The sequence below is a fragment of the Acanthochromis polyacanthus genome, chromosome 16 (assembly GCF_021347895.1).
Source record: "Acanthochromis polyacanthus isolate Apoly-LR-REF ecotype Palm Island chromosome 16, KAUST_Apoly_ChrSc, whole genome shotgun sequence".
NCBI lineage: Eukaryota > Metazoa > Chordata > Actinopteri > Pomacentridae > Acanthochromis > Acanthochromis polyacanthus.
In genome coordinates this window covers 36,295,813-36,322,170 of record NC_067128.1, presented here as the reverse complement: position 1 = coordinate 36,322,170, position 26,358 = coordinate 36,295,813, and the positions used below count along the sequence as shown (strand labels likewise).

Here is a 26,358-nt window from a genome sequence, read left to right as displayed (position 1 = left end):
TCTGAAGCAGCTGATGTCTGTTTTTACAGCTGGATGGAGAAAGTAGTTCACTGTCTGTGGAGTCATTTAGGAGCTCTGATTAGTGGAACTATGACTCCTTCTAGACCTCCTGATTAGTGGAACTATGACTCCTTCTAGACCTCCTGATTAGTGGTACTATGACTCCTTCTAGACCTCCTGATTAGTGGAACTATGACTCCTTCTAGACCTCCTGATTAGTGGAACTATGACTCCTTCTAGACCTCCTGATTAGTGGAACTATGACTCCTTCTAGACCTCCTGATTAGTGGAACTATGACTCCTTCTAGACCTCCTGATTAGTGGAACTATGACTCCTTCTAGACCTCCTGATTAGTGGAACTATGACTCCTTCTAGACCTCCTGATTAGTGGAACTATGACTCCTTCTAGACCTCCTGATTAGTGGAACTATGACTCCTTCTAGACCTCCTGATTAGTGGAACTATGACTCCTTCTAGACCTCCTGATTCCTGCCGACTCTCTGCTTCACTGGTTTTTAGTTGATCTTCTTGGATTCTTTTCCATCTTTGTTGAGTCTCTCAGTCAGATGTTTCTCTTCCTCTGTTCAGTTCTTGACAGATGCAGACAGACAGACCCAGTCCATAGGTCCACAACTGAAGTTCTGTTGCTCATTTTAGAACCATGTTCATGCAGATAGACTGATGTGGAACAATTTTTGCTTCATTTTGGATGATTTTTAGCAACTTTGGACAAATTTTAGTAACTTGAGGCAAATTTTTAGTCCCTTCTGGTAAATTCTGGGTTGCTTTGGATCAATTTTGCGTCATTCTTGATATTTTTAACTAGTGTTCGACAACTTTGATCAACTTTAAGTGTTTTTGGACACATTTTTAGTCATCTTGGACATTCTCGTGTTCACTTTGTTGTGTAGAAACGCTTTGTGAACTTTCCAATTCCTCCATTGACTTCTTTTCCACGTGGAGCCATGATGCAGACTTAGATGGAGTCCATAGGTCCACAACTGAGAAAGTTCTGCTGTCCTCAGATCAGTTTAGAACCATGTTCATGCAGTTAGACTAACTGGAAGTCTCAGGTGGACTTTTGCAGCTTTGAGTTTCTACTTTGGGGTCTGAATTTCCAATCTATTCCTTCTAAAGTGTGTTTTGAGTATTAGAGGAAAAACTCTACTGTTGTACTTAGAAATGATGCAGTTACTGAGATGTGGTTAAATCTGGAATTATTTGACATTTAATTATTTTGCGTGGTGCTGTACTCACTGCTGTTGTTTCTGTCAGAGGCCTTCTTCTTCTTCTTCTGAGGTTCCTGCTGCAGCAGATGAAGTCTGAACTCTGGGTTTCACTTACTGTCGATGGGTAAAAACACAGAAAACCACTGAAACTATATCTAATGGTGCATTTCCTTACATTTGTTTTGCATTTACTTACATGTAACAAAATTAAAAATAAATGTCTTGAAAAATGAAACTTGACATCTTATGGTGCTTTTTTATTTTTATTGCTGCTACATTAATTTACATACAATCAAGAGTCAGAATTCATTATTTGCTGTCTAAATTTACAATCACAGTTATTAGAAAGTGCATTTGTGTTCATTCACTCGGTCAGCATTGATATTAAGGCTACGAGAACATGCTAAACCAGTTGAAATCATGTTATAGCTACGTGCTTTCATCCACAGATTCTTGATTTAATCTGAATACTGCAAAACAGAACCAATACTGTCCCTCTGAGTCACAACATTGGGTTTTTAGCATCATTTCAGGCTCAGTGAGCTTAAAACTAAACGTCCAGGAAGAGGTGTTTTGTCTGAAGGCTCAGAGTGCAGGTTGGACCGAAGATGAGGGTGAAGTCTGGCAAAAACAGGGCAGCAACTTGAATGATCAGTTTTCAGGAAGTAGAAAGTTGCGTTCATCAAATTTTCTTAATGGCAGGACCCATCAGATTTAAATTTCTTATTTAATTTGACTCAAAGGAGTCAGCAGCTGTAGTCAACTGCGAGGTCATGCCACTAAGACTATTTAAACAGCCTAAGAAAATTTAATGAACTCAACTTTCTACATCCTCAAAACTAATAATTTAAGTTGCTATATGTGTATTTTTGACCCAGAAGACTTTTAATCTATGAAAGAACCAAAACACATGATTGTTTTGTGACAAAACAAACCAATACTGTTGCTTTGGGTCGCCACATTGGGATTTGGGTTGGGTAGCTTAAAACTGGACATCCAAGGAGAGGTGTTTCATCTCAAAGACGATGGTAAAGTCAGACAAAAATAGGGCTGAAGATGGATCTGGGCCACATCTGTCATGTTTGTGTTTGAGTCCAATGAATGGATCTAATGGGTTCTATTCAAATTGGCTCACAGGAATCAGCAGCTGCAGTCGACTGCTAGATCGTGCCACTAAGAAAATTTGATGAACGCAACTTTCTACATCCTCAAAACTGATAGTTCAAGTTGTTGTATGTTGCTGTATTTTTGACTCAGCAGATTTAGTTAAATTTCCTATTTAAATTGGGTCAGAGAAGTAAACAGTGACGTTGGAAGAGGCATTTAATCTCAAGGCTCGCAGTGCAGGTTGGACTGAAGACCAGGATGAAGTCGGGCGAAAACAGGACTGAAGATGGATCTGGTCCAAGTCGGACTAAAGTCTGGCGTCAGGTGTCGTCTGGAGCATCTGGGGAGGGATTTTCCCGGCTACAGAAAACGAGGACGGAAAAAGAAACGTCAGCTCGATGTCTCTCGGTGTCTCAAACTGTAAATAAAAGCTTCCTCATCTTTCTAGAGCCATGTCGTCTTACCGAGCATGTCTGCGGTTCTTCTCACAGCTTCTCGGTTCACTCTGTACTCATTCTGCTCAGACCTGTGATTAAACAACAGAATCTCCTCATGAGTCGTTTGGCATCAAACGGCTTCTCAACCACCTCAGAAAATGAGCTTAAAACCAAACAGGTCTGTGAAGCTGATCTCATTACTCACGCCCTCAGCTTGGTGACGGCCTGAAGCCTCCTCAGAGCTGACAGGACGTTCTTCTGGGTGTCTGAGGACAAGGCTTCGTAGGTGTGAAGCTCACCTGAGATGGAAAAAAACTCAGCTTATGGAGGTTTTCTGCAGAGTTTAAGACGTGGAGATGGTTTCTAACTTTTTTTATTTTACCTGAGATGATGAGATTTGTGGCAAACTGTCGCAGTGCAGGTAGAAGCTGCTTCTCTGAGAACACCTGAGGTCCGTCTTCACAAAGAAACCTGAACACGACCTGAAAATACAAACGCCCTTATGAAAAGTCCAAACAGCTTCTTCCAGTTTCACAAACTAAAGCTTCAACAGGGAAAAATCTAGAATAAAAGTCATAAGAAGTTGAGATGGAAAAAAGGAAGCTCTTAATTCCTCTCAGGTGACGTCAGGTGTTTGTTTCTTAGCCTGGATCAGTCGAAGGTCTTCAGGGGACTAATCTGAGCCAAGAAATAGTTTGAGTTCAGAGCAAACAAACATATTAATTAGTGAGATTTAGAGGTTCCGTAGGTCACAGCGAGTCGAAGCTGCTTGAAAACAGCTTCATGCTGAACATCTTCAGGCTTCACTTTAACCAGAGGAACTAGTTTCCATCCACTCTGATAGTCCATGTTTATCAGTCTTTGGTGTCCAATGTCTCCTAGAATTCTTCATGTTTTATGATGGAATCATTGAAACACATGAATTTTAGTCACTAATAGTTTCAAAGTTTCATTAAAGGTTTCCGGGAAATATAATAAAATCTTCCTAATCAAACAAAAATGTTAATATTTGGTTCAATTTGTCCATTTTCGCCTCAGTTCGGTTCCTCTGGTTTCAGTCTTCTGGTTTATCTTTGACTCCTCTGGACAGAATTCAACTACATGTGTGGTCTTTCTGACTTGGTTCTTCAGGTTCTTGATGGGTTTAAGTCAGGACTTTGGGGAGACCAGTCTAGAACCTTCATTCTAGAACCTTCATTCCAGAACCTTCATTCCAGCCTACAGAAGACAAGGTCTATATATATATGTCTATATATATAGGTCTATATGACCATGCCATTTAAATAAAGGCTTTTTAAATCTTAATATCTTTCAGAGAGTGCCTTGGAGTCTCCTCTTTTTGTTTCAGGGACTTCATTCTAGCCTGATGGAACCATTTCTTTACCACGTCTGATGTGTGTTTGGACTCATTGTTTGGTTGAAATATCCAACTGTGTCCAAGATCAACCTTCTGCTGATGGTTTTAAGTTCTCCTGAAGAACATGGAGGTGATCCTCTTTCTTCATTATTCCATTTACTTTGTGTAAAGCTCCAGTTGCACAGAGCATGATACTGCCACCTCCATGCTTGATGGTAGGTTTGGTGTTCTTGGGGTTAAAAAAAGATCCACCAAAGACGATCTGAAACCAGTCCTAAAATGGTCTAAAACCAGGACCAAAATCAAACCTAAACTAGTCCAAAGAAATATTCAAATGTTCAAATCCGATGTTTCCATAAACAGAAAACAGTCCCAGTGAGACAGGGAGGTTACAGTACCTGATAGGAGTCTATGAACGGCTGCAGCAGCTTCTGAAGGAAAGATAAAACCTCCAGTCCTGAATCTGGAACCGTCACATCCTGATCATCGATGTTTATGGCTCCACATTTCTTCAGATAGAAACAGGCCTCCTCAAAGTCCTGAAGAACAGAAATATGGACTTTGTTTCATATAAAATCCATAAAAACATGACTGGATGGATGATAGGACAACATTAGAAGGTCAACAAGGAATCCTCTGAGGAGGTCTGAGGGGAACTTTGTCCAGATTTACATCGTGGTTCTTAACTTGGTCTGCAGTCTGTCAGCTCTGATATAATCTTCATGTTTGTCCTGAGCTGCTGAGACTCTCCGGGTGAGTCGGTTACCTGAGTCAACCTGCCGGGGACGAAGATGAACTCGTGGGAGAAGACGTCCTGCAGGAAGCAGAAGAACCCGAGCAGCTGTTCTGTGGACGGATGAGAGCGTGGGTGAGGATGGGTGAGGATGGGTGAGGACAGATGAGGATGGGTGAGGATGGGTGAGGACAGATGAGGACGGGTGAGGACAGATGAGGACGGGTAAGGATGGGTAAAGACCGGTGAGGACGGGTGAGGACGGGTGAGGATGGGTAAAGACCAGTGAGGACAGGGGAGGACGGGTGAGGATGGGTGAGGACAGGGGAGGACGGGTGAGGACGGGTAAAGACGGGTGAGGACGGGTTTGTTCTGCTGCGACATCGACTCACCTCTCCGTCGGCTCCGTGTGACGTTCAAAGCCACGGCCAGCATCGCCGGACGTACAAAGACGTGCAGAGCCTGGTTCCTGTAGGACGCCAGCATCAGCACCGCCACCGCCGTACGCATCACGCCCTCCTCCGAGCCGACTGGACGCCTCCTCTGTGGCTCCTCCTCCTGCAGCAGGTAGACACGCCCCCCTCTGCGCTGTATGACGGAGCGATGGAGGGCGGCGGCCGATGCCATGACGTCTGCATCGGACACGCTTCCTGCAGAGAAACGGTTGGTTTGAGGTTCGGTGAGGGTTCCTGGTCGTCGGGGTCGTCTGAGGATAAACGACTTTAAGACATAATCTGAGCAACAGCCTCTAAGTGAATCTGAACGCTGGTGCCAACTCACATTCATCTAATCTGTCTGATCTCAGAGCAGGTCACAGAGGCCAGCACTGCTCTGTATTTACTCTGCTCTGAATTAACTCCACCTGCAGCAGACGCCACCTACTGGAGGGGAAATGAAGGTACACAGAAAGAGGTTTATATTTCTACTCATGTGGTCTAATAAAACACTTTTTCCAGCTTTAATGCTCAAAAGCACATTATTTTTCTCATACCATATACACTCCACATCTAAAATCTGTTTTCCATTGTTTTAGGGCAGAACTTTTGTGCATGTTCCATTTGCAAGAACTGTCACAGCACAACCTCTTCATGGGTTGTTTTTAGCAAAAAATTACATCAAAATTGTGCAAAATGACATAAAGCTTCTCTAAAATGACAAAAAAAAATGTCCAAACTTAAACAGCTTTTGTCCAAAATGACTCAAGACGTGTTCAGAAGAATTATTAGTTGTCCAAAGTATATTAAAAATCAAAGTTCAAATTGACTAAAATGTCCAGAATGATTCAAGAAATGTCAAAAAATGAATTAAAATATAGTCACTCTGACATTTCTTGAGTCCAGAATTACTGCAAAAATGTCCAAAGTGACTCAAAACTGGTTTAACAACTGTCTAAAACCTTTCAAAATACGTCACAAATGACAAAAACTATTTCAAACGGCTTAAAACATGCCAGAATGATTGAGGTAATGTAAAAAGTGACTTAAAATATGTCCAAAATGACTCAAGAAATGTCATAAATGACTCAAAAATTGTCCAAAATGAATAAAATTTTGCCCAAATTGACAAGAAAATGATCAAACACCTTAAAGAAATGTCAAAAATGACTGAAAAATGATCTAAAATGACTCAAAGCTCGTCCAAAATGACTCCAAAGTTAAGAATGAAGTAAAAGTTGTCTAAATTATATCTTTAAGAAAAGGTTTAAAATGACAAAAACTATTTCAAAAGGCTCAAAACATGTCCAGAATGATTCAAGAACTGCCCAAAATTACTGAAAATATGTCCAAAATGACTAAAAGCATGTTTAGAATGACATAAGAAATGTTACAAGTGACTAAGAATGATTCACAATTTGTTCTGAATAACGGGAGGTATTTTAACAACATCAAAAAACAATGTCAAGGTCAAAAATGGAAAAAGAAAAACGTGTCCACGATTGTTTAAAAAATGCCCAGAATGATTTAATAAACTACAAAATGAATCAAGAAGTGTAACACGATGTAAAATGAGCACAAAATGATGAAAACAGTGTTTTTAAATAACTTCAGTTTGATCCAAAAAGTCTCATATTCCAGTTTACAGAAACAAAAATACAGCTTTAGAACAATCTGAAGGAAAACAGACTCTTTAACTTCCTTGATAATCTAAATCCTGCTGCTGCTTCGCTTTCTACTTTAAAAAACAATTATCATTGTTCTGAGCTGTGGGACCCACCAGAGCAGCTGAGTCGAGCTCCACAGTCCACCGCCAGCCTCCTGGTCCACACGGTTCCATCGCTGAGCTGCTGCCAGTCCAGACCGTCCCCCGTCAGGACGTGGACCGGGTTCTGCAGCAGCTGGCAGCACATCAGGGACCAGGGACCGATGACAGAACCCTCCTCCTGGAGCCGGACCACCAGGTGGGCCAACCAGCTCACACAGGACTGGACGTCTGCAGACGGCTGCTGGGGAAGATGTCTGGAGAGGAAACGCCATGGAGGAGGTTACAGGCTTTTATTGTGGAGGTTTACGACGACAGGAAGAGGATTTTAGACCCAGGAACCAAAAATACAAACACAGAATGACTCCAAACCTGTCTAGAATGATTCAAAACAGGCACAGAATTACAAACATATGCCTAAAATTACTTAAAATTTGACCAAAATGACTCCAAATCTGTCCAAAATTACTAAAACACAAAACTGTGGACATTTAATTTGCATAAAAGAAGTTATTTATCACTCTGACTCCAAAATTACTCAAAAAATGTCCAAAATAAATCCAAACTTGTCTGGAATGATTCAGAAATACCCAAAATGACAAAAACTGTGTTCAAAATGATTTAATTTGTTCAGACATGGTCCCACATGAGTCAGATTTTGTTCCGCAATCACTAAATAAATGTGCAAAATGTCTCCAAACTTGTGCAGTCGATTAAAATTTGCACAAAATGACGAAAAGAAAATACAATAAATGACCTAATATTTGTTAATTTGTCCAGAATAATTCAAAACTAGTCAAAAATCCCAGAAGAAATGTCAAAAGAATGTCCAGAATGATTCAAAAGACTGCACAAAATGACAAAACAGATGTTCCAAATGACAAAAAATGTCCAAAAAGACTCGAAATTTGTGGAAAATCAGTAAATAAATGTCCAAATGACTCAAAGCTGCTCCAGACGATTTATCCATTGTAGAAGATGGCAAATAACTATGTTGTAAATGACTCAAAATATGATTCAACTGCATCATCAGTTGCCCAAAATGAATCAAAATGTGTCCAAAATCCTTTAATTTGTCCAGAATGATACAAAACTGGTCAAAAATTACTTAAAAAATGTCAAAAAGACACATAGCTAGTCCAGAATGATTCAAAAGTTGCACAAAAGGACAGAAATATGTTCAAAATGACTTCATATTTGTTCATAATGTCTCAGTAGTCGACCAAAATGACTGAAAATGTGTCCTAAATGAATAAGAATCTGCTCTAAAAGGCTTATAAACGTCCTAAAAGGACTAAAAACTGGTCTGTGGTCGTCCAGAACAGATTTTATTTTGTCGTTTCCTTCATTAAACCGTTTTATTTCTACCTGGGTCTCAGGTTGAAGCGGCAGCGGTCGATTCTTCCTTCACACAGAGACCGGACGGACAGAGGACGACCGAAGATCACAAACATCGAACCAAAGTCCTCCTGGAGGATTCTGGAGGCTTTTAGTAGACCCTGGAGGAGAAAACACATCTGTAAGAACATCTGGAAGGAACAAAACATCTGGAAGAAGCAAAACATCTGGAAGAACATCTGGAAGGAGGAAACACATCTGGTAGAACATCTGGAAGGAACAAAACATCTGGAAGAACATCTGGAGGAGGAAACATCTGTAAGAACATCTGGAAGGAGCAAAAGATCTGGAAGAACATCTGGAGGAGGAAACATCTGTAAGAACATCTGGAAGGAGCAAAAGATCTGTAAGAACATCTGGAAGGAGGAAACATCTGTAAGAACATCTGGAAGGAGCAAAACATCTGAAAGAACATCTGGAAGGAGGAAACACATCTGGAAGAACATCTGGAAGGAGGAAACACATCTGGTAGAACATCTGGAAGGAGCAAAACATCTGTAAGAACATCTGGACGAACGTCTGGAAGGAGCAAAAGATCTAAAAGAACATCTGGAAGGAGCAAAACATCTGAAAGAACATCTGGAAGGAGGAAACACATCTGGAAGAACGTCTGGAAGGAGCAAAACATCTGGAAGAACATCTGGAAGGAGGAAAAATCTGTCTGAACATCTGGAAGGAGGAAACATCTGAAAGAAAATCTGGAAGGAGGAAAGATCTGTCTGAACATCTGGAAGGAGGAAACACATCTGTAAGAACATCTGGAAGGAGCAAAACATCTGGTAGAACATCTGGAAGGAGGAAACACATCTGTAAGAACATCTGGAAGGAGCAAAACATCTGGTAGAACATCTGGAAGGAGGAAACACATCTGTAAGAAAGTCTGGGAGGAGGAAAGATCTGTCTGAACATCTGGAAGGACTAAATCTGAATCCTGAAGAAGTAAAAACATCTGGATAAACATCTGGAAGGAGCAAAACATCTTAAAGAACATCTGGAAGGAGGAAACATCTATAAGAACATCTGGAAGGACTAAATCTGAACCCTGCAGGAATAGAAACATCTGGCAGGACTAAACGTGAAGGTCCTGAGGGCTCCCGGGTCCCTGAACGCACCGCGGTGCTCTCTCGGGGCTTGGGGACGCCCAGCAGCTCGTGGGCCAGCAGAGATTCCTCCAGGACTCGGTCGTAACTGATGCTGATGGGAACCAGCGTGACATCGAACACTTCTCCTTTAAAGAACGGCTCCAGGACCATGTGCATCATCCCTGCAGACACAAAGCACTCCTTAATGTCCACGTTTAAACGTGTAATCTGTTAAACATCAGCTCATGGAGGCTCTCAGGAGGGAGAAAGTCTTATTTTACAAAAACAGCCCAAATGTTCCTCAATTTCTGAGTATTTTGCAGAAGAGCAGCTTAAAAACAGTCACAGAGTCACATCCAGCAGCATTTTGATGCCAAAGTAAATAAATAACAATGTAGTGAATTATTTTAGTGTTTCTGTCTGAACTCCAGAGGTTGGAGGAAAACTCCAGAAAAGAAAAGAAACATCTGGCATCAAAAATGTCAAAAAACTGTTAAAAACATTTTAAAAACTCTGAAAATGGCAGCAAATCTCTGTAAATAATCAGGTTTATTTAAATCCTCTCACCCAGCTTCGGCGTCAGAGATTTCAGCGTTCGGCTCCTAAAACCTTCGACGTAAAACTCAAACGGAGCAAATTCTTTCTGCAGAAAACATCAGAAATTATTATTATTATAGACATTATTTTAATTATTTTGTTTTTTATAAAGTACTTTGATCATTTTATTGTTGTATTTAATTTTTAATTCTAGTTTTTAAAAATGTTATTTTTAAAAATTAAATTGTATTTTCTAATTTAATTTCAATTATTTAGTTTTTATTATTTTAACATTTTATTTTTATAATTTAATTTTAACTATTTTCTTTTTCATCTGTTTCAACATTTTATTATTTTATTTAATTATATAGTTTTTAATCAGTTTTATTATTTTATCATTTTGTCTATTTAACATATTTGATCATTTTATTATTTTATATTATTTTAATATGTTCTTTTTAATATGTTTGATCATCTCATGATTTTATTTTATGTTGTTTTTAAAATCTATTTTAACATTTTAATATTTCATTAAATTGTAATTATTTGATTTATCTGTTATTTTTTAAATTATTTTAATTTTTTATCTTTTAATATATTGTATTATTTTATTTAATTTTAATATTTTTCTTTTTAATCTTTTTACTATGTTAAGATTTTATCTTTTAAAGCTATTTTATCATTCTATTATTTTAATTTTGATTATTTTTTTAGCAGTTTTGTATTGCTATCTATCAATCTATCAATCTATCATCCATCCATCCATTTATTCCATCCATCTATTTATTCTCTCCATCCATCTATTTATTCTATCCATCCATCTATTTATTCCATCCATCTATTTATTCTCTCCATCCATCTATTTATTCTATCCATCCATCCATTTATTCTATCCATCTATTTATTCTCTCCATCCATCTATTTATTCTCTCCATCCATCTATTTATTCCATCCATCTATTTATTCTCTCCATCCATCTATTTATTCTCTCCATCCATCTATTTATTCTATCCATCTATTTATTCTCTCCATCCATCTATTTATTCCATCCATCTATTTATTCTCTCCATCCATCCATTTATTCCATCCATCTATTTATTCTCTCCATCCATCTATTTATTCTCTCCATCCATCTATTTATTCTATCCATCTATTTATTCCATCCATCCATTTATTCCATCCATCTATTTATTCTCTCCATCCATCCATTTATTCTCTCCATCCATCTATTTATTCTATCCATCTATTTATTCTCTCCATCCATCCATTTATTCTCTCCATCCATCTATTTATTCTATCCATCTATTTATTCTCTCCATCCATCCATTTATTCTCTCCATCCATCCATTTATTCCATCCATCTATTTATTCTCTCCATCCATCTATTTATTCTATCCATCTATTTATTCTCTCCATCCATCCATTTATTCTCTCCATCCATCCATTTATTCCATCCATCTATTTATTCTCTCCATCCATCCATTTATTCCATCCATCCATTTATTCCATCCATCCATTTATTCCATCCATCTATTTATTCTCTCCATCCATCTATTTATTCTCTCCATCCATCCATTTATTCTCTCCATCCATCCATTTATTCCATCCATCTATTTATTCTCTCCATCCATCTATTTATTCTCTCCATCCATCTATTTATTCTCTCCATCCATCCATTTATTCTATCCATCTATTTATTCTCTCCATCCATCTATTTATTCTCTCCATCCATCTATTTATTCTCTCCATCCATCCATTTATTCTATCCATCTATTTATTCTCTCCATCCATCTATTTATTCCATCCATCCATTTATTCCATCCATCCATTTATTCCATCCATCTATTTATTCTCTCCATCCATCTATTTATTCTCTCCATCCATCCATTTATTCCATCCATCCATTTATTCTCTCCATCCATCTATTTATTCTATCCATCCATCCATTTATTCCATCCATCTATTTATTCTCTCCATCCATCTATTTATTCTCTCCATCCATCTATTTATTCTCTCCATCCATCCATTTATTCCATCCATGCATTTATTCCATCCATCTATTTATTCCATCCATGCATTTATTCCATCCATCCATTTATTCTATCCATCCATTTATTCCATCCATCCATTTATTCTATCCATCCATCTCTCACCCTGATGATGGTCCTGACGTACTCGGACAGAACTCCCCAGTAGAGTTTATCAGAACCGATGGATCGTCGGATGAAAAAAGCTCCAGAACGTCTCAGAATCTCTCCGACGATCTTCATTCCTGCCAGAGCTTCAGGGAGACAAAGGGACAGTCAGAGTCTGGAGCCGATAATCGATGGATAACGGATGATCAGATCTGGTAGATACTTGCGGATTCCTGCAGCGATGACGGGCACCGGCAGGTCGAAGGCGAACAGGACGTAGGAGACGATCAGGAAGTCCACGTAGCTGCGATGGTTGGGCATCAGAACCACCGGGTTCTCCTGGACGGCCTGCTGCAGCTGGAAGGATAAATATGTAAAAATAAATCAGAAAAATGATCTGTTTTAGTTCGTTAACATACAGGAGGTTCTCCTGGACGGCCTGCTGCAGATGGAATGGTCAATATTTAAAATAAATCAGAAAAAGGAACTGTTTAGTTCTTTAACAGGCAGAAAATAAAGATTCAAGTCCTAAAATTACGCAAGATAATAATAAAAAAACAGACTTTATGATCTAAATAATAGTTTAATTAAAAATAGAAAATAACAGGAACAATAATAAAGTCAGGAAGAAGAAATGACAGACATGATGATGATTTATTTCAATATTTTGTCTTTAAGATTTTTTTAGCATTTAATATATTATTATTAACTTATGTAGCTTTATTTTACCATTTATCTAGTTTTTATTATTTTATTTGAGCATTTTGACATTTTTAATCTGTTTTGTTTAAACTGACTTCTTATCTTTTTGTTTTTTGAGTCTATCATTTTGCTATATTTTTTATTTTTGTCTTTTTCCTCAGCTTTATTTAATTTTCTCTTATTTTATTATAATTTGACCTTTTTCATTTATTGGATATATTTTTTCTTATTTTTTTAAACACTTTGCCATTTTATATTTTAATTTCAGTATTGTGTCTTTTTAATCTTTTTTATCCTGAATCTTTCAAAGTGTTGGATTAGTATTTTATTATTTGATTAATTTGTTTTTAATCAGTTGTATCTTTTAATTAGAATTTTTTTTTATCTTTTTAATCAGTTTTATCTAATTTTTATTATTTTATTTTAATATTTTCAATTTATTTTCATATTTTTTCTAGACTGACTTCTTGTTATTTTGATTGTTTTTATTATTTACATTTTTGTCTTTTAATTGGTTTTTATCTTGATTCTAAATTTTTTGCTGTATTTTATTATTTTGTCTTTTTCTTTAGAATTTTCTCAGATTTTATTCCATTTTAATATTTTGCCCTTATAATCTATATTATCTACTTTTTTATTTGATTTTATTTGACACTTATTTTATTTTAACATTTTGTCTTTTTATTCTTTTTTATCTATTTTTTATTATTTGATTAATTTGCATCTTTTTATTCGAACATTTTTACCTTTTTAAAAATTTAATTTTGGCTTTATAGTCAGCTTATTTTATTTTATCTAGTTTTACTATTTAATCTATTTCATCTACTTTATTTAGAATATTTTAACATTTCGTCAATTGAACATTTTCTCTTCTTAATCTTTTTTTTTTTTTAAAAACATTTCATCTCATTCGTCTAAACTTTGGCCTGTTTTTTTTATTGCTTTATTTCTTTTATGAGTTTGTCTTTTTAATCTTTTCTTATCTGCAGTTTGTTCAGTTTTATTATCAGTCAAACTTTGAGCTGCAGGAAAACTGGAAGAAAGTTCAGATGAGTTAAAGTTTGACGGTCGGATCGTAAAGATTCACGAAAAGTCGCCTCAGACAGCCGGACTGATCAGTACTGATGACTGATTGATACGTATAGATGATTTATTGATGACTGATTGATACGTATAGATGATTTATTGATGACTGATTGATACGTATAGATGATTTATTGATGATTGATACGTATAGATGATTTATTGATGACTGATTGATACGTATAGATGATTTATTGATGACTGATTGATACGTATAGATGATTTATTGATGACTGATTGATACGTATAGATGATTTATTGATGACTGATTGATACGTATAGATGATTACTGATGACTGATTGATACGTATAAGGATTTATTGATGACTGATTGATACGTATAGATGATTTATTGATGACTGATTGATACGTATAGATGATTTATTGATGACTGATTGATACGTATAGATGATTACTGATGACTGATTGATACGTATAGATGATTTATTGATGGGTGCTGACCGTGTTGAGTCCGTCCAGGTTGATGAAGATGCTCCTGAAGAGCTTCTTGAACACTTTGGTGAGGGTGAAGGCCATCAGTCTGATGAATCCCAGCTGCAGGTTCTGGGACATCTCCTCCAGGATTCTCCCAGCGTCGCCCATCACCGTCTCCAGCGGCGACCCCGTCTCCACGGCGACCTGCGGGCGGAGGAGGGACAGGGCTGAGGACGCGGCCGCGGCTCATTGGCTGCCGGTTGCCGGGCAGACTCACCTCCTTGGCGACGTGTCGGAGGAAGAGCGAGTCGAGGACGGAGCGGCGGAGATCAGAGGAGGAGACGGACGGCGCCGGGCGGGACGGAGGGCTGAAGGTCCTGAAGGTGAAGCCGAGGTCGCTGCCATGGCGACGCTCCTCCAGAACGTCCACCAGGTCCTCGTCATCGGACCGCAGGACGGCCGGATCCCTGAACTGGACCCGGAAATAAAAACTAATTAAGTTTTAGCAGACGTAAGGCGAGAAAAGTCAGGGAGAGAAAATGTTAGAAGGAGGACTAGAGGTTATGTGGGAAAATCAAACATGACATTTGTGACATTCTGCTGAATTTTCTGCAGCAGAAGAAACAAGAAAACCTCCTGAGTTCATTAATGTAGAGAAAACGAGATCTGTACGTTTTATACGACGGTTAATCTGACTATCTGACACCTTTAACAGAAGAAAGAAAAACTCTTTATTAAGTTTGAGACATTAAACAGATAAACTGGATTATTTGACACCTTTAACAGAAATGTGTAAAAAGTCGACTTCAGTACGTCTGCAGAAAGGAAATCAAAGTTAATGCGGCTTTTAGTGAATGTTTTGGAGACTTAGGAACATCAAACATCAAGTTTAGTGCACCCTGGTGACTTTTATGGATTTTAGCAGATTTCTGAACATCCAGAACAAACATCATAGATTGTGTTTGATGGGTTGAAGAAAAAAGACCCTTCATCTATAAATACAGAGGGTTCTCAGACCATTTTGTCATGTTTGCATGCAGGTTTACTGAATACTTTGGGGCTCCTATCTCCTTCCTTCCTCCTATGAATGTCAAATGTCATTTAGTCAAAGTTTATCTTTGGCCAAACAACTTGAAACTGATCCAGAACAAGATAAAACACAAGATCCAGCACACTTTCAGTCACAGATAAAAACAACAAAAAGAGCATAAACAGACAAAAACAAAACAATAAAAAGGACATCAGTAGAACAGACTATTTAAGAGTCAGACGTAGCAGGAAACCAGTGGGTCTGCAGCCTTTTAAAAATCCATCAATGGAAGATTCCAGACTGATTTCAACAGCTAGACTGTTCCACGATGTCTGGAGGAAAAAGTCCGTTCCGTCTTTCTACGGACCTTTCTACGGGCTCTGGGAACAAAACACCAGTAGGGACGTACGGGTTCACCGGACTGGACGGTACAGGTTCCATTTACAGCAGCACCTTAGAGTCTGCTCTGACCTGAACAGGAAGCCACCGCAGTGAGACGTTCATATCTACTAGAGCTGCTGCTTCTGGACCTTCTGCTTTGGCAAACCTGATAAAAGGACATTACAGTAATCCAAACGTGACGAACCAAAGGCATGAATTAGGACCTCAGCATCCTTAAATGACAGAATCGGTGTAACGTTGGAGATGTTCTGAGGTGAAAAAAGCCCACCCTGGTCGCCTCGTTAACACGGAACTCCAACCAAAGAGTTTGATTAAAGATCACATCAAGATTCTGGACTCAGTGAATAAAGACAGAGGAAAACTGTCAAAGAGAAGATCAAGTCTCGTCCAATTTTAAGCCAATTTCATAACATGTTTAGTTATTTGGGACAGTTTATTTTTTAGTTTTGAGTGAATTCTTATCCATTTTCACTCATTTTTTTGTCTTTTTTTGACAATTTTCTGTAATTTTTGGGTGATTTTTAACCCACTTTCATTCATTTTTTGGTCATTTTGGCCAATTTTGATCTTGTTCTGGATCAGTTTTAAGTTGTTTGGCCAAAGATCTTCAGTTTTCCCAAAGAACCTTTTGAGCTCCTAAACTTTGACTAAATGACGTTTGATGCTCATATGTGCAGATTTCAGGAGGACAGAAGGAGCCAGGAGCCCCAAAATATTTAGAAAACCTGCATAAAAACATGAACAAATGATGTGCTCTTGTCTTTTTTCTGCAGTACATCTAACAGCATCAGTACATGAGCAGAAATGTTTCTGAGCTGCTGAAGTTTAGACGTTTGTGCAGAAAAATTCTCCAGAATGCAGAAAATGAAGCGTTCCAAAGCCCAAACTTTCATGTCAATGTGTTTGGAAAGTGAAATAAAAGCAAATGTTGATTTAAAACTACTTTAGTTTCATTTTTATTTCCAATCAGACTCATAAACTTCCATCTTTACGTGTTTTATGGGTCTTTAAACGTGATTTTATTGCATAGAAAAGTCACTTAACCCAAATTAAGCGTGTTAAAACATGAAGTTTATGGAGGTTTGGGTCTAATTCCTGCAGCTTGCTGAGCAGAAAATGTTTTCAGGAGGTTAAAGTCTGAGGATTAAAGAGACTCAGCTGCAGGAAGGAGAGCTGCAGGAAAACAAGTTGAGGGAGAAGTTAGAGGCTTTAAACGGAAGAAAAAATGCCTTCGAGAAGACACAGAGACAGACAGAAAGACCGAAAGACAAGCTAACAACAGACAGGTGTCCTACCGAGCCGCTCATTTCTCCTGCAGGTGTTCTTCTTTCTCCACGTTTCCGCTCTGAAGCGACCAATCGACGCTGCGCGTTCTGGAAACTCCTCCAGCAGCGTGAACGCGCAGCTGCGTGACCTGCAGTAACCTCGGGAACAGAAGGCTCGTGCACGGCTGACAGAACCAAACACAGAACCTTTAGAACCCATAGAACCTTTAGAACCCAGAAAACCCGGCATGCTCCGCTCAGTCTGGAGGAACAAAAAAAAAATACTGACGGAAATGTGTGCATCATTAATGACGTCATGTCTAATTTACAAATTTGAACATAAAATGTCAGAAAACTCCAAAAATAATAATCTGAGTGTCAGAAATCATCTGATCAAGTTTATATAAACTATCATTTATCTGACTGCTTTAGTTACACTAGAAAAAAAAAATTAGTCATGTTCATTTTAATGCCTTAATTTATAATAATTAGAATAATAACAGTAATTCTTATTATTTTACAGTTTACTATTTATTTATTTATCTATCATTTTCTGGCATGCTTGGTGCCAGGTTTTCTCTTTTTTACAGGGTACTGAGCAAATTTACTGCAATAATACAGAGAATAATAAATTCAGGTTTAATACTTTAAATTCAGATTTATTAATGGCTGAGAGTAAATCTACAACTAGCAGATATAAATCAGCTTCAGCAGCTGCAATATTAAAACAATAAACGGCAATAAATTTACAGTTTTCTGCAAGATTTTCTAATACTTTTATTTACACTCATTTGGTGTCGCTCTGTTGGAAAATCAAACGTATAAATGTGAGTTTTAGCTCCAAATAATCCTTTGAGGCGTGAAAATAAAACTCATTGCGTCACAGTCCGTCTCTGTTGTACCAAAGTAGAGTTTTATTGAGTTCAGTTTCACCAGTTTAACAACAAACTGACTTCATTTCAGCTCTTTCATGGAAAGAATATTTAAAGCATCAAACACACAAACAGAATAAAAACCCTTTTTCAGGTCCGAAGAAGGAAAATAAAAGACAAACGCTGCTTTAATACTGTGGAGTTTTCACACAATCAGCGGGTTTCTAGTCAGAAAGTCTCGTTTTAAACAGTTCAGAGCTTCAGGAAACTAAACCTTTCTGCATAAACTCTGATTTAAAACTGAATTAAAGCCTGAACAGCCGTGAGCAGAACTTATTAAAAAAGAACCTTAAAACACTCAGAAACAGCCTGAAAAACAGAATTAAACCAGATTTTATTTCACTCTGCTGCAGCTGGACGTTTCATTCCAAATCTCACATTCTGTCGTGTAATTCTTATTTTGGGACGATTTTTAGGGACATAACGTGTAAATTAGCTGCCGGATCACTTCTTTAAAAAATAAACTACAAAATACATTTTAAAAAACACAAAAAAACAGATAATGTGTTTTTCTGCAGATTGAGGTTTGGACATAAGAATAAAAAGAATGAATCGAACAGGAGACAAAAAAACGTGCTTTTCTACATTAATCTTCATTTTAAACTGATTTTATGGCTTTCTAACAAACCCTGAAAGAAAACAGTTTGAACTGCATTTTTAAAAACAATTTTAGGTTATTTTAAAAATTTACTCTGAAATATTACAGATAATATTTAATAAATTCACAGAAAAATGTTTAAATTTACACATTATAAAAAACCGTATAAAAAAGTCAAAATTGTGATTTTAATTCTCTCTTTTATAATATTGACTTTAAAATTAAAATATTTTTACTGCATTTAATTAAGTGATAAAAAGACATTTTAATGTCACTTTAAAGATGTTTTCTGATATTTGAGTAAAAAATTAAATAAATTAAGGACAGAAACATGTTAAATAATTGTCCTTGTGATAAATTACACATAATATGTAATAATAAAAAATTACATTTTATAAATGTATTTGTTTCCGTTTTTGATCATTAAATTTGTTTATATTTTCTGTATTTAAATAAATGCTATTTTACAGATATTTAACTTATTTGGATGAAGAATTATGTAAATGAAGGATTGAAAAAAGGTCAATATTTTTCAGATTGTCCTGATTTTTAAAATTAAAATAAATATCTACATTGAATACAGATATTTATTTATTTAGATATTTAATATCCAAATAAAATCACTGGAAAAAAATATTGATTTGTTGACTTTAATAAAACATGCCATAATTTTAAATAAAGTCTATTTAAAATAAATAAAATAATAATAAAAACAAAAAAATCGGTGTTTTTGTAGAAAGAAATCTGGATTTTTCTTTACAACAGATTGTAAAATTACAGTTTTAACTGTATTTAAATCCTTTTATTTTACTCTATTTGAAAGAAAAATCATGTAATCTAAGGATTTAAAAATTATTTCTTTTTTCAAACTGATTTGCCCTGTTTTTTGAAAAATAAATAAATATCTATATCTAATAGATATGTATTTATTTAGGTATCTAATATCTAAATTAAATCACTGTGAAATGTTACAACCATTTTATGGTTAAATCTGCTAAAAGTATCATTATTTTACAGACATTTGTCCTGATTTTCACCAGTTTTTTTACACCATTTCTGGTTTACAGGTTTTGTTTAATTTTTTTTTTTACAGTTTGTCTGAATAAAAAGTCTTTTCTCTGCTCTAATTTTAAATAAAACATCGTCAAACACAATAAAACTGCTTCTTTGAGCTGCATCAACTGAAAACGTAAGAAAATAAGTTTGTTTAGATACAGAACGCGGACAGAATGTTGTGGGAACGTTCTCTCCAGGATAAAATCTGAGCTTAAAGCTCAGAAAATTATTCATATATTTTATATATTAAATTATTTCTAATATACAGATAAATCTGACGACCTCAGAGGCCGTTTAAAAAAAAATAAAAGTGCGTTAAGACGTTTCACAGCCGCTCCGTCGACTCTGAGGGAAGCAGCTTCTGGAAAATCCTACAGTAACGTGTCCTTCAGTCATTCACTCGTCTACTCGTTCATTCATTCATTCGTTCGTTCGTTCCTTCTTTCATGTATTCGTTCGTTCTCCGGTTCCTTCACTGGTCGACTGCTGGGCTGCACTGCTGCTGCTGCTCCACCAGGGGGAGCTGCTCCCTCCAGTAGGTGAAGTGACTGAAGGTGTCCGAACACGGAAAGTCTGAAGAAGAAGATCGAACCTTCAGAGGAAACACGTGATCGACCACCTCACCGAGACGGACGTACCTGCAGGGAGAGGAGGAGTTTAAGGTTTAATATTACAGGAGAGATGCACCGCGAAACAATAAATAAATAAATACATAGTAAGTAAATAAAAAGTCCTGTAAAAATAAAATTAAATAAAATGTCTTGGTAAAATTATTTAGAAAAAACCCCAAAATAATCCTGTATAAATAAATTTTTAAAAGGTCTTGTAAAAATACATAAATAAATAGGTAAATAGATACAAAGTCCGGTAAAATATATATATATATATATATATATATATATATATATATATATATATATATATATATATTTATTACAATAACAGAAATTATTTCTCTTTTTTTCTGTGGTTTCTGTGGTCATTACCTGCAGTTCAATTAAATAGAAAAATCCTGATGATGAACCCTTTAACACCATTCTATAATCCTTCATTTACATAAATTTGAACGTTTCATGTCCGTTCCAGATGAATTTAAAGCAGCCAGAGTTCACAGGATGTGTCAAAATAAAAGTCTTACGATGAGATGTTGGTCTTGGCGTGTTCCTGGACCAGCTCTCCTTTAGGATTCACCGTGAAGATCCTGTTCAGAGGAACGCCGACCTCCTTATAGGAATAAACGTCCTGAAAACACGACAAGAGAAACAGAGTTAAACTAGAAACCGGCTGGAGTCAATAAACGTCATTAAACAGCCACTAAAAAAACTCCATAAATCTGTGAAATTCCCATAAACCTGCAGTCAATATAGAGACATAAACAGCAGCAGATAAAAGATAAAAAGTCTGTTAGATGAAGTGTCTTTAGAATAAGAGGTAGATAAAATAATAAAGTGTGTGTGTACCGTGGGTCTGTTGCCGAACGCTGCGTAGAACGGTTGTGTGTTTGGATAAAACAGGTTCTTGATGTCGGTCAAACATTCCACCTTAAACTTCTCCGGTTTCTTCTCGATCACCTCCCTGGAAACACAATGAGACGAGGAAAAATAAGAAAACTAAAGCAGAAATGATCGATATTCAGACACAGAGACGTTTAATAATGTCCTCCGGCTGGAAAACATCTGGAGGTTTTCTACTGATTCTGAGTCTCTTTGTGGTTGTTTTGTGTCTCTGTGGTCATTTTGTGTCTCTTTGTGGTCGTTTTGTGTCTCTGTGGTCGTTTTGTGTCTCTGTGATCGTTTTGTGTCTCTTTGTGGCCGTTTTGTGTCTCTGTGGTCGTTTTGTGTCTCTGTGATCGTTTTGTGTCTCTTTGTGGCCGTTTTGTGTCTCTGTGGTCGTTTTGTGTCTCTGTGGTTGTTTTGTGTCTCTTTGTGGCCGTTTTGTGTCTCTTTGTGGTCGTTTTGTGTCTCTTTGTGGCCGTTTTGTGTCTCTGTGTGGTCGTTTTGTGTCTCTTTGTGGCCGTTTTGTGTCTCTTTGTGGTCGTTTTGTGTCTCTTTGTGGCCGTTTTGTGTCTCTTTGTGGCCGTTTTGTGTCTCTTTGTGGTCGTTTTGAGTCTCTGTGGTCATTTTGTGTCTCTTTGTGGTCGTTTTGTGTCTTTGTGGTCGTTTTGTGTCTCTTTGTGGCCGTTTTGTGTCTCTTTGTGGCCGTTTTGTGTCTCTTTGTGGTCGTTTTGTGTCTCTTTGTGGCCGTTTTGTGTCTCTTTGTGGCTGTTTTGTGTCTCTTTGTGGTCGCTTTGTGTCTCTTTGTGGTCGTTTTGTGTCTCTTTGTGGCCGTTTTGTGTCTCTGTGTGGTCGTTTTGTGTCTCTCTGTGGTCGTTTTGTGTCTCTGTGTGGTTGTTTTGTGTCTCTTTGTGGTCGTTTTGTGTCTCTTTGTGGCCGTTTTGTGTCTCTGTGTGGTCGTTTTGTGTCTCTTTGTGGCCGTTTTGTGTCTCTTTGTGGCCGTTTTGTGTCTCTGTGTGGTCGTTTTGTGTCTCTTTGTGGCCGTTTTGTGTCTCTTTGTGGCTGTTTTGTGTCTTTGTGGTCGTTTTGTGTCTCTTTGTGGTCGTTTTGTGTCTCTTTGTGGCCGTTTTGTGTCTCTTTGTGGCTGTTTTGTGTCTTTGTGGTCGTTTTGTGTCTCTTTGTGGTCATTTTGTGTCTCTATGGCTGTTTTTCTGCATTTGCAGTAATTTTTTGTCTCTTTTTAGTCTCTTTCTAGGTTTTTTCTGTCTTTTCACAGGCTTTTTGTGTCTCTCTGTGTACATGTCGTGTCCCATTGTGTCCACGTTCTGTCTCTTTGTGTTCATGTTGTGTCTTTTTGTGGTCGCTTTCTGTCTCTTTCTGGCCGTTTTGTGTCTCTTTGTGGTCGTTTTGTGTCTTTGTGGTCGTTCTGTGTACATGTCGTGTCCCATTGTGTCCATGTTCTGTCTCTTTGTGTTCATGTTGTGTCTTTTTGTGGTCGCTTTCTGTCTCTTTCTGGTCGTTTTGTGTCTCTCTGCAGCCATGTTGTGTCTTATTGTGTCTCTTTGTGTCCATGTCTGATGTGTGCGTCTGTTTTGTCGTCCCCTACCTGTGCAGGGCTGAGAAGAGGCTGCTGGGACTGAGCAGAACCGGGCCGACCGGCAGCATGGTTCCTCTCTCGTTGACCCAGTGGAGGTAACCTCGGGTCATGTCTGCCATGCCGATGGCTCTGGCCGAGCAGTACAGGAACTTGTAGCCGTTTCTGAGGGACGGATTCATCGTTCAGTAAAAGCCAACATCACAAAGACGACTGACTAGCGTGTGCTGATAAACGGATCCCTCTTACTGGCTGACTTTGTGGTAGAGCTGAGCGATGCCCTGATGGGTCCAGTCTTTGCCCAGAGTGGGCAGGATGTGGCCCAGCGTGTCCGACCTGCACAGAAACACCAGCATCAGAAATACTGGGAAAAATACACCTCTGGGGCAAAAACATGAGCAAAAACTGCAACAAATGAGGGTAGAAATACAGACAAATCCAGCCATTCCAAGAGAATTTTTATTTTTTAAAAGTCCAAATTCACGATTGTGCCAAATTTCTACTCTCCACCTCTGACATAAACGTGTCTGGAATTATCAATAAACATCCAAAATATGATAAAATTTATCCAAAATGACTTAAAACTAGTCTGAAACAATCAAAACACATCCAATATATAATTCAATTTTTCCAAAATTATCTTTAGAAACGTGTAAAATTATCAGTAAACATCCAAAATACAATAAAATTCATCCATAGTGACTCAAAACTGGTCTGAAATGATCAAAAAATGTCCGAAATATAATAAAATATATACAGAATTATTCAAAAGTTATTGGAATTGACCAAAAAAAACAACCAAAATATTATAAAATGTATCCAAAATGACTCAAAGTTTGTCTGAAATTATCAATAAAGATCCAAAATACAATAAAATTCCTCCAAAATGATTTAAAATTTGTCTGAAATGACCAATAATTCTTGACATACTTTATATAATAAAATATGTCGAGAATGACTCAGAACTAGTGAAAATATTAAAAAAACATCCACAATACAATACAATTCATCCAAAATGCCAAAGTATATTATAATGTATCCAAAATGTGTCTGATATGACCAGAAAATATCCAAAATTATTCAAAAATTATCTTAAATGATCACAAAAATGTTCAAAACATAATAAAATATGTGTAAAATGACTCCAAAGTTGTCTGAAATACAAAAACATCCAAAACACAATAAAATTTATCCAAAATTATTTAAAAATGATCTTAAATGATAAAAAAAACTTCCATAATACAACAAAATTGATCAAAAACGACTCAAATAACGTCCTTAATGAGTCAGAAACGGCCTGAAATGAGGAACAGTCGTTTTAAAATGGCCTGAAGTTCCATAAAACCTTCATGTCTGTACGTCTACATCACCTGGTGATGGTGCCGTCGATGTCAGAGATGATGATCTTGTCGTCCCAGTTCCACAGGTAGATGGTTCCCTGACAGCGGCAGGTTCCCTGATACTGAGTGGTGACGCTGAACACGACGTCGTTAGGACCGTCCTGGAGCTGCAGAGACACCTGGAGATGAGATAAAATATTATTATTAATTATTAATGTTATCATAGAACAGCTGCAGAGACTCCTGGAGACAAGATAAAATATTATTATTATTATTATTATTGTTATCATAGAACAGCTGAAGAGACACCTGGAGAAAAAACGAGATAAAATATTATTATTAATTATTAATGTTATCATAGAACAGCTGAAGAGACACCTGGAGACAAGATAAAATATTATTATTATTATTATTATTGTTATCATAGAACAGCTGCAGAGACTCCTGGAGACAAGATAAAATATTATCATTATTATTATTACTATTGTTATCATAGAACAGCTGCAGAGACCCCTGGAGAAAAAACGAGATAAAATATTATTATTAATTATTAATGTTATCATAGAACAGCTGAAGAGACTCCTGGAGACAAGATAAAATATTATCATTATTATTATTATTATTGTTATCATAGAACAGCTGCAGAGACCCCTGGAGAAAAAACGAGATAAAATATTATTATTAATTATTAATGTTATCATAGAACAGCTGCAGAGACACCTGGAGAAAAGACAAAATATTATTATTATTATTATTATTTTTATGATAGAACAGCTGCAGAGACACTTGAAGAAAAAAGATAAAATATTATTATTATTAGTTATTATTGTTATCATAGAACAGCTGGAGAAAAGACCAGATAAAATATTATTATTATCAGAATAAGAAGAATGGGGCAGTAGAACACATTATCATTTATAAATATATATATTCTTGATGCAGACATTATTTATAGTTTTAGCCTATTTTTTCTTGAAATTAGACGTGTAAATTACTTTCTGTTTTTCTGGATAATCCCACAGTTAATTCAACAAAAACAGAAAAAAATATTTACCATTTTTTAATCCTTTACACAGAATTTTTGTAACATAACAGCAAATATCTGTAAATTAATAATATTTTTCTCCCTAAAATACAGTAAAAGCATCATTTTCTGCTACACATTGTAAGAGAATAAATTTATCAATATAATCACAATATTTATTGCTGATATAAAAACAAAAAGTGTAATTTAATGGTCAAATGTAATTTTTTTTAATAAAAAAAACATATTTTTGATGTCAAAACTGTGTCCAGTTTGTTCCGTGTTTTTATGGCTAATATGTAAATTTTTGACCTTTTTCTCGTTGTTATCTGTAGTTTAGCATTACGGGTAAAATCTGCAAATAATTTTTAAAAATTACATTTAAAAACTGTTTTACTTACAGTATATTTGGCATCACAGGATTCAGAAAGTCTCTGTTGTTGCAGAAATGTTAAACATTTCTTTTATTTTTTATTAATTCTGCAGAGGAGCACCCTGAACATCCGTTTATGACGACCTCTAGTCGGCTTTAGAGCTTTTAAATGGTGACATTTCCAGGCTAATAACTGATGAATGAATTATTTTCTCTCTCACCAGCTGATCTGAGGTCAGTCTGAGAGTCTTCTTATAGGACACGCCCCCTGATGCGATCCCGGCCTCTGATTGGACGGAGCTCTGTTTGGCAGCTCGGTGGTCTTCATCGCTGGAGGAAGATTCTTCTTTATGTCTGAGATCAGAGACGGTAGAGGGAAGCTAAACGCTGAAACACAGCCGACAGGAAGTCCGTGAATCTGGATTTAATCAGGAAGCTTTTCTCACCTGTTTGTCATTTTTCCAACCTGCTCAGCAGAAACTGCGACGTCACGATCCGACACCGAATCCTGCAGGAAAAGGTTCAGATTTATTTAAACAGCAAATGATTCAGATAAAACAGCACAAATGAATGGGCAGTTACTTCCTATTCTTCTGTCATAACTTTTATGTCACAAATTTGTCCAAAATAAATTAAAAATTGCCCAAAATGAGTTTATAATTGTCAAACACTTTTTTAAAAATTGTCCAAATTGTTCAAATTAATTAAAATTTCATAAATTGAGCTTTAAATTGCCCAAAATTATTCCAAAACTGTCCAAAACAAGTAAAAAATAAATAAAAAATATAAGAGGCAATTTTATTATTTTTTACAAAT

General features: G+C 36.6%; 2 protein-coding genes across 3 annotated transcripts in view; both read right to left on the bottom strand.

Annotated features, from left to right (window-relative positions):
- Positions 1-1,472: 1,472 nt before the first annotated feature.
- Positions 1,473-17,298, bottom strand: gnpat2 (glyceronephosphate O-acyltransferase 2). Its single transcript, XM_051960575.1, has 16 exons — positions 17,163-17,298; positions 14,713-14,907; positions 14,463-14,639; positions 12,443-12,572; positions 12,234-12,361; positions 10,111-10,186; positions 9,574-9,725; positions 8,432-8,562; positions 7,079-7,320; positions 5,257-5,514; positions 4,898-4,977; positions 4,530-4,670; positions 3,157-3,256; positions 2,980-3,073; positions 2,802-2,863; positions 1,473-2,697 (listed from the first exon to the last, which is right to left on the bottom strand). The coding sequence occupies exons 1-16, from the start codon at positions 17,172-17,174 to the stop codon at positions 2,645-2,647; spliced, it is 2,031 nt and encodes a 676-aa protein (XP_051816535.1). The 5' UTR covers positions 17,175-17,298; the 3' UTR covers positions 1,473-2,644.
- Positions 17,299-18,024: 726 nt separating this feature from the next.
- lpin1b (lipin 1b) overlaps positions 18,025-26,358 on the bottom strand; it is a 31,036-nt gene continuing 22,702 nt past the window's right edge. For both annotated transcript variants that reach the window (XM_051936666.1, XM_051936667.1), the window contains 8 exons: positions 25,989-26,050; positions 25,764-25,896; positions 24,176-24,324; positions 23,055-23,141; positions 22,818-22,970; positions 21,179-21,293; positions 20,857-20,960; positions 18,025-20,356 (listed from right to left, as the gene is read on the bottom strand). In XM_051936666.1, the coding sequence (XP_051792626.1) occupies positions 20,191-20,356; positions 20,857-20,960; positions 21,179-21,293; positions 22,818-22,970; positions 23,055-23,141; positions 24,176-24,324; positions 25,764-25,896; positions 25,989-26,050 (969 nt within the window). In that variant the 3' untranslated portion in view covers positions 18,025-20,190. The remainder of the gene's footprint in view (positions 20,357-20,856; positions 20,961-21,178; positions 21,294-22,817; positions 22,971-23,054; positions 23,142-24,175; positions 24,325-25,763; positions 25,897-25,988; positions 26,051-26,358) is intronic.